Raw genomic sequence first — 9,044 nt, 5'->3', positions numbered from 1 at the left:
CGTGCGGGGCCAGAACCAGCCCCCTCCCAGAGCTGTGGGAGGGCTGGATGGCCGTTCCCAACACTCGTGCTTCAAGGTATTTTATTTCAGGGTTATTTTTAACTTTGATCAAATTTACAGGGAGTAGTTACAATCTAGGGAGCAGAATTGGGTTCCTGGACTTCCAGAGGGCCCGCAGAGTTGCCATGGCAAAACACCACGAATTCGGGTGCCTGGAAACAACTGGCATGTACTCTTACACAGTTCTGGAGGCCAGAAGTTCAAAATCAAGGGGTTGGCAGGGCAAGGCTGCCCCTGAAATCTGCAGAGGAGAATTCTTCCTTGCCCCTCCCTAGCTTCTGGTGGTTTGCCAACAATCCTTAGAATCTCCTGGCTCGCAGTGCTCCGGTCTCTACCGCCATCATCTCATGGTGTTCCCCCCTGGTATGTCCGTGTTTCTGGGTCTCTCCTCTGCTTGGTGTAAAGATACCAGTTATACTGGATTAAGGGCCCGCCCTCCTCCAGGATGACCTCATTTTAACTAATTACATCTGCAATGACCCTATTTCTGAATAAAGTCACATTCTGAGGTACTGGATGTTAGTATTTCAATATATCTTTTGGGAGGGCATAATTCAACTCATAACAGTGCCTGTACTTTTTTTTTTTAAAGGGTACTTCCCCTTTCCCAAAGTTCTTTGTAACTGGGAGCAACTCATATCGAGAGGCAAAATACCACGTTTTGTAACCTCAACCTAAGATAGTAGGTCCCTACCGGCCTGCATTTTTGTAAGCCACAGAACCACCAGGAAACCCCTCCTCGAGGCAAAGAAGATTTTCTCCAAGGAGATTTTCTGTTATCACCTGGGCAGCGAATGTCTCCAGGGAGAAAACAAACAAATAAGCAAGTAACTGTACCCTACTGTACATCCCATTAGGCTTAGCTGATGAAAGACATGAGTTACATAAAGGCAAGAATATTATCAAATGGGAGCTTTTCTCTGCTCTTCTGCCCTGATAGAACCTTGGAAAATTAAGTGAAGTGCCTGCACAGGTCCCTCAAATGGTAAGTGACAGAAGTGTGATGGAGAATCGCCACGTCTTGGGTTCCTGCTCCCGAGGCGATGGACGGATGTGAGCGGGCACTGGCTGCTGAGCCTGAGGCAAAGGAAGCCTTTGCTCACCTGCCTGGGAGTACCTTTATGTCGAACGAGTTTCGGTGCAACCGCTCAGGTGAGGACACACTCTCCGCGGCTCTGCTATACTTTTGGGGGCATTGTGATAAGGATGGCTTCCCCAAAGAGCTCACCCAGACCTTCATGAGTTGCAACCTCATCGCCGTGATGTTGCAGAGATCGGACAAGCTGCAGAAGCAGGCCTTGGCCAGTGCCCCGCTCGATGGAACCAACAATAGCAGCTCCATGTCTGGACTCTGGGTCTTCTGAGGCCAGGGACTTGCCTTCCCACTGAGTCCAGGTTGGCAGGTGGACTCAGGTTCATATGTTCAGGCGAAAACTACATCCTGGCAGCAAGGAGACCCGGATGCCGAGGACTTTTGCTGGGAAGGGGGCCTTCCAGCCTGTGGGCAAAGTCTTCAATCAGGGCAAGATCTTCAAGCAAACATCTTTTGCCATCGCCTAGCTTCCTACACCTGTCCTTCAGGGAGATGGGGGTCATTAAAGGAAACTGAACGTTGGGGGGAAAAAAGAATCTTCACATCTTTGTAGTGCTGACCACAAGACAAATCTGAATTTCATCCATCTTTCAAGAGCCAGCTGAAGTCCCTCAACTTTGAAGACAATGGTTTTTGCCTCTCACCGAAGGGCCATCGATCTAGGGAAGTACAGTTAGAATGAGGTCGTAAAGGCTGGAACGAGAGCTGGAGGAATTTCAATCTTATTCAGTAGGCAGTGAAGACTTTTTAAAAAGAAGAATGACACCACGAGGATCGGACTTTTGGAAGACTGATCTGCAAGGTATAATCATGTGTGATAGAGGAGAACCAGGGACCCACTTGAAAACCAGCAGGGAAGTGCAGGGAGGAGGAAACACGGAATGAGACAGGGACAGTGGTGGAGGTCGGCAGTGGTTCCTTCAGAAGATAAGTCCTCTTTAAAGAAAGGGTACAAACAAGGGCTGATTTGGGAGGGAAGGTGGGTTCACACTGGAGCTGGGAGTGTGCCGTCCCGGTCAGGTGTTCCAGGACTGGGTCTGGAGACGGCTCACTGAAGCTCTGTGCCATTTTAATCATATGAAAATAAATCCTCAGGGGGGTCCCCAGAACGGTCAACTTCTCAGTAAAGGTCTAAACTTGATTGTAATGAGAATATTTAAAGTCAGAGTTAAAACCCTTCTTAATATCTCTTCATGAATTGTATCTTTAATGCATTTTTAAAATTTTTCAAAATTGATTTTAGAGAAAAAATCAAGTGGATTTGCTGTACCATTTATTCATGCACTCATGGGTTGGCTCCTGTATGTGCCCTGACCGGGTTTCAAACCTGCAGCCTTGGCATACCGGGATGCTGGTCCTACCAACTGAGCCACCCGGCCAGGGCTAACGTATTTTATTTTTAAAACTGTCTTCTAAAATTTTAGTTTATAGCATGACTGCCCTGTGTTTGCACTTGTGTAAAAGAACTTTAAATATTTATAAGGGACCATGGGTAATTAATGTATATTAGATTTTTACTCTATGTCACCATCAATAAAACATAAAATGGGGGAAAAAATAAAAGACTTAGCCTTTTAAATAAGAGAACAGAGGTTTTAAGTTTGGCCTTTCTTGAGAATGGAAATGCATGTCCCATTGGCACACGTGCTCTGGTGGGTGTGCCGGGGTCTCATCATTCACGAAGTAGCAGGTCGCCCAGTGACCTGGGCCATGCCCTCTTGTAAGAGCTGGGACTACTGAACAAGTGGGAAGCCCTAGGAAGCCATCCTGGGGCTCCAAGTTGAGCAGACAATCTCGTGGCACAAGAGCTGTGACGGAGATAAACAGGGAGCCATGGAGATGGCTAGAAGGTGGTAGGACAAGGGTGTTGAGAGACACTTCCAGGGAGGTGGTCCTGACCCGCATTATAGAGGGGGACTCACAGCTGGGCTGGAGGGCAAGGTCCCACACTAAGGCAATAGTGAGAGCAAAAGCAGAGGGGAGGAGGGTGTGGGTACCTGGGAAACTGCTGATGGGCCCGTAGGGGTCAGCACAGGGGATGGTGAGAGGGTGGAAAGGCCGGAGATGAACACTGTGGACCCCGATGAGAGTAAAACACTGCTCCAGCCAGAGTGCGGAAGTGGGAAGCTGGGAGGGAAGAGAGGGGATTCAAACTAGGGTTTCAGTCTGGGGGAACAGAGAGTTTGGTGCTGGTAGGAAGCATTAAAGACCATCTCACTGCAGGCTCCTTGATTTGCAGATAAGGAAAGAAAGCCCTGACAGGCGAGATGGTTTGCTCCAGGCTGCACAGATAAGCCTGAACTCAGGCTCTGACATCAGGCCCCAGCTCCCACGTCCCCAGGCAGGAAAACTACGACTCTGAAAGGAAGAGCGACTTTCTCAAGTCACCAAGTCCATGAGTGGCAATGTCAGGGCTTTGGACTCGCAGGCTCTGCTCCTGCCTTCACCCCCTGACCCACTGCCAGACTCAAGGTGTCCTCCCAATTCATATGTAGAAGCCTAAGCCCCACGTGATGGTAGCCAGAGGGGGGACATTTGGGAGGTGATTAGGTCATGAATGGATAATTGGTACCCTTAAAAAGGACTCCAGAGAGCCCCTCACCCCTTCTGCCCTGTGAAGACCCAGTGAGAGAAGAGTTGTCTGCGAGCCAGGAAGCAGGCTCTCAGAAGATACCTCGATCTTAGACATCTTCGCCTCTAGAATTGGGAGGAGTACACTTCTGTTGTTTGTAAGGCATCCCTCTGGTCCGTGGTGTTGTGGTCTAGCAGCCCAGGTGGACTGACACAACCACAGAGGCGAAGCAGCTCGGAGAAACCGCGAGAACAGTGCCACTGTCATGCCTGAGATGGGACTGCCAGGGGGCCAAGATGAAGGTGCTGAGAGATGGAGACTCTGGCGAACTCTGAGCCCAGCGTGTAGGGAATTGGATGAACAGGGGTGTTAGAAATCCCCAGCATAACAGAGAAGAGGACGAGGAACCAGGCCCTGGGGGCATCCAGGAGGATGAGAAAGGGGTCCAGAGGGGGAGGAGAGTGGAGACTGGGAGACCGTTGTCCGTGTGGAACAGGTAGGAGGGGAGGCGGGAAGGTGCAGTCTAGGTCCCTGAGGTCCCCTCGGATCCTAGGCCGTTTCAGCAGAGGATCATGCAGAGAAGTTAGAAGTCACAGGGAGGTAAAGTGGAATTCCTCAGCACAGAGTGTGAGATAGTAGTTCCACCCAGGGTAGCACGAGGGTAGGTGCTATCGATCCAAAAAGGAAAAGAATAGGGGTGGAGGTGGCAGGGGAGAGGGATTTGAGGGGAGGGTGGTGATTTTTTGGAATGCAGAGCTGAGGGAGGCCAAATCCAGGGCCCCTGGATACCTGTGCTTATGACAATGTGATGTGACCGAGCACTTAACGTGCCAGGTGCTGGGCTAAGTGCCTGAGATGCTTGTCTGTTTACCCCTCAGATCCCTTCCGGGCACCTACAGCTAGCCCCATTCCCCAACTGAGGTTACGTAATTTACCCAGTGTCACATAGCTCATGGGTGGTAAGGCTAGGACTTGAACTTGGGCCGGCTCCTGAATCCCAGCTTGTAATTATCATACGCACTATGCTTTCCCTCACCTGCAAAAGGGGTCAGCACAAGAACTCAGGTGATGGCAACTTCCAGCCCCAAAGTTATGGGAGGGGGTTAAGTTCCTGTACAACTTTCTCTTAGGACTTGAAAAAGGTGACATGGGTTCTCTTCCCATCTCTGCCATTAGTAACTTAGTGAATTAGGACAAATTAGTTAACCGTACTAAACTGACCTTTGCTTGTTCTAGAGATGCTCTAATGAGAGTAATAATCAAGACACGGGTGTTTGCAGAGCGTCCAGAGCGCTCCTATTAAAACACCCATCACTGCCTGTCATTGCTCTCATCAAAACCATCCAGCAGCTTCTCAACTCAGAATAAAAACTGGTCATCACAATGGCCTGCAGGACCTCGGCATACCTGGTCTTTGACCACACCTGCAGTTCCTGGCTCCCTCCCTCACCTGCTCCGGCCACACTCAGGTCTCTTGATGTTCCCTGGGTGCATCAGGCACACTCTTTGCCTGGGGAATCTTCCCTCGATCTTCAGTCACACCCTCCCTCCCCCTGTCCATTGATCAAATGTCTCAGTGAAGCCTTCACTTTCTCCCTTGTGTAAAAGGGTGCTTTCTATTCCCCTTCCCCACTGCTCCGGTGATCTACTGCTGTGTAACAAATCTCCGCCCAGACTTAGTGGGGTAAAACATCATCAGACATTTTATTTCTCCTGCTCTCTGAGGGCCACACATTCTAGTAGGGTTCAGCTCGGGGCGGGGGTGTTCTGGCTTCTGGATCTCTTGCGTGGCTGTAGTCAGAGGGTGACTAGAATTAGAACAAAGCAGGGGCTGGCTGCATCTCTCTCTCTTTACATACGGGAGTCTCGGGGCCCTCCATGTAGCCTCTCCACGTGGTCTGAACTATCCGGCAGCTTGTCGGCCTCAGGGCAGAGGGCTGCTTCCGTTGTGGCCGAGGCTTCACAGGTGAACGAATAGCCCAGCAACTAAGGTGGAACCTGCATTATTTCATATGATGTAGCCTTGGAATTCATATAGCCCCACCGTTGTGTATACTCCATTGGTCGAAATCTCCCGAAACACTGTCTAGTTTCAAGGGGAAGAAGCAAATAACCCAACTCTTCATCGGAGAAGGGGTCCGAGTCATGTTGCAGTAAGAGCCTGTGGGGTGGGACACGTTGCCGCAGCCACGTGGAAACAGCTCAACCCGCCACACCTCCTTCACTCCCTCCTTCCCACCTCACTTGTAATGGACTGACTCGTTTTTCTATGTTGCCTGTCTTTCCATGATAAAATATCGGCCTGTTTTGTTCGCTGCTATATTACTCAATAAGTGCTTGTTGAATGAATGACTTGTGGCTATTAATCCCAACTGCAGGTCTCTAGGTTAAATATTAACGTGGAACCATTTAACAGATGAGAAGGACGAGGTTGAGGAAAGATCTGGTGACTTCTGCAGGCTCACTCAGCTATACAATGGAAGGGCTGGGTTTAAATGCACGCCTTGCTCTTTCTACTGCTTCAGGGGGCTCGTCACACGGCTGTACCCCTTTGGACTCCCCTCCAACCCAACCCGGCACAGAGACACACCACCACAGTCCAGCAGCAGACTGAAATTCGGTTTTTCCCCGGTTGGTTGCACTCAAGTGGAGAGCAAAGCAGTTGCACTTTAAATCCCCTATGGCGGACGTTTCCGAGCATGTTCAGGAGTAACCAGCCCACTTTGCATTCAGATCTTATTGCTGGTTGGCTGCGAAAAGGCAATTAAATGAAAGGTTAGGCAGCTTTTAAAACAGCCAAATCAAACTTTAGGCTTACTTTCACCTTGCTGTCTTTATAGGCATTTTATCAATATTTATCACTATTCCCCTTAGGGAGCCCTCAGAGCTGTGATATTTGAAATAATAAAGACTCTCCACTGGCCTTTTAAAAGGTTCACAGTGAAACTGCACCATTAACATCCACGGGTCCTCATTTATGAGGCCGGCCCCTTATTTCCATATTCCTCACCGTTTCTCCAATGAGGATTTCACATAATAGTGTTTGAAGGCTGAAGACATCAAAGCAAATTCTTTACCATTTTTATCCTTGAAAAATACTCAGTATTTGTATAATTAAAGTGAACTCTTCCTAGAGGAAATGACAACTCAAATAATCCTAAATGTGCCTCCAAGAAAGACACTGTCAGAATGACATTCAGTTGCAAAGTCACATCCTCCAAGGCCTTTGCGTCACCTCCTGAGTCCTTGTAATCTTCAAAGGTTACGCCATGGCTGACTCACAGCACTTTTTAAATTATTACAGTCTCCTTTCAGTGTGAGCTCTGAGGGTGAGGGGTTCCATTTTGACTTGTACTCTAGATTTTATCTCTGCACTGTTACCAAGAATTTAAAACAAAGGGACAAAATTCAAAACAAAAATCTTCCTTGACCCTGGTTTTCCCACTAGCTACTATCCTATTTCTCTCTGTCTCTCTCTTGCTCTCTCTCTCTCAAGATTCTTAGCCAATCTGGATACCCTCTGTCTCCATTTTTTCACTTCCATCTCCTAATGACTTCCAACCTCACTGACAAATTAAAGGAGATTTTTCTAGTTCTGTTTTTTGAAATTTATCTATCTTTAGAGGGGAAGGGAAGGAGAGAGGGAGAGAGAAATATCAATATATGGTTGCCTCTCCTGGGTCCCCTGCTGGGAACTGGCCTGCAACCCAGGCATGTGCCCTGACTGGGAATCGAACGCGATCCTTTGGTTTGCAGGCCCGTGCTCAATCCACTGAGCTACACCAGCTGGGGCCCTAGTTCTGTTTTTCACTGACTGCCCCCTGCCTATCTCCCCAGTTTGACTCCATGCTTCTCACTTTGCACCCTTCCCTTACCTAGGCTGTCTTCAGAGTAGTTGGACCCTCAGTGTCATAATTCATGCAGATGCACACGAGCTGGCTGAGACTTGGATGGAGGAGAGGAGGAGGCTGGAAGTCAGTCGGGCTAGGGTGAGGGAAATTGACCCACCTCCAGGTGAGGGCACCCCGCAGCTTAACTTAGTGTTCAGAGGGACTTGGAAAAGTGGTGCTGGACATGGGCCAGTAGTAATTCTCAGGATCCGATCCAGTGTTCAGTGAGGATATCCGGGCAATGTCCACATGCATTCACTGAGACTCGACTAGGTATCAGTTCTGGGTTAGGCACTGTGCTAGGCACAGGGGAGGCTGAGATAAGTAAACACAGTAGCTTTCCTTAAATTGCTCACTGGGGAAGTGGAGAGACAGAAAAGAGAACAAACAAGTACCAGAAATACATAGAAAAATACAATTAAGCAATGGCCATGAGATGAATGTGATTGACTTTCATAAGTTGCTCTTTCAAAGGTTTTATATGGGACCTATTAGGTGTTATACATGGAGAAACATGAACTGCTTTTCACAATTAAGCACATGAATGATGAAATAAAATGCACTTGTAATTTTTATAAACAGCTGTTAAGAAATACTTGAACACCTGGGAACTCTTAAAATCTTGCCATGCTAACTTCCTGTAAAACCTTGTATTTTGCACGTTCCTTTATCAACACAAACACCACTGTGTTCTTTATTGTTTAGTAGGTTTAAACCTCACATCCTTCCATTGTCTCATAATTACTTACTCCCATCCATTAATTTTTCCAAACAGAATGAAATAAAAGTGGAAGAATGTCTAACTACGGAAAGCAGATTTTGACAGGCAGTATTCAGAAGTAGAAGGAAACAGTCACGATGAATATGATAACCGACAACCTCTAATAATTTGACAGTATAACAACGTCCAATTATTCATGTAAAAAATTTAAGACCTTAAGAAAGATGTCTGAAAAGGAAGGCATAAAAACTGTAATAAACCATTTGGAAAATAACAAGGACAGTATAAGATGCAGTCAAAGCTGTGTTCATTGTCCAATTCATAATCTTGCATAAATGCATATCATTATCTAAAGCATAGGTTTTGGATCAGTTAGGCCTGGATTCAAATCCCAATGGTGGAATACAGGAGGCTTGCCGTGAGGAACAGACTCAGTAGAACATGTTGAGAACAGCATTTGGTGAGAAATAGGTGCTTGACAAGCAGTGGCTGCTCTGGAAGGCTGATTTAAGGGTTACGGGTTTGTGTTGCAATGATGGAGCACAATTTTAAAAGGACACTTATGTAGCTTCCGTATCCAAGAGCCTTGAAGTCATCTGCATGTGCCTTCCCTGTCTCCATCTTTGCTCATTTGTTGAGACTTGATATCCATGCCTCTAGCCGTCTTTAATTAAACCCGCACAGATTTTGTATCATTGGTTATGGGAT

The 9,044-nt window shown here is 47.6% G+C and overlaps 1 protein-coding gene across 1 annotated transcript; it reads left to right on the top strand.

The window, feature by feature from the left end:
- Positions 1-935: 935 nt before the first annotated feature.
- On the top strand, positions 936-2,498 carry LOC118999533 (elongation factor 1-gamma-like). Its single transcript, XM_037064186.1, has one exon. The coding sequence runs from the start codon at positions 1,104-1,106 to the stop codon at positions 1,422-1,424; it is 321 nt and encodes a 106-aa protein (XP_036920081.1). The 5' UTR covers positions 936-1,103; the 3' UTR covers positions 1,425-2,498.
- The last annotated feature ends 6,546 nt before the right edge of the window (positions 2,499-9,044 follow it).

This window comes from Sturnira hondurensis, unplaced genomic scaffold (genome assembly GCF_014824575.4).
Source record: "Sturnira hondurensis isolate 20B ecotype Veracruz unplaced genomic scaffold, ASM1482457v3 Scaffold0014854, whole genome shotgun sequence".
Lineage (NCBI taxonomy): Eukaryota > Metazoa > Chordata > Mammalia > Chiroptera > Phyllostomidae > Sturnira > Sturnira hondurensis.
This window is presented reverse-complemented; position numbering and strand designations above follow the sequence as displayed.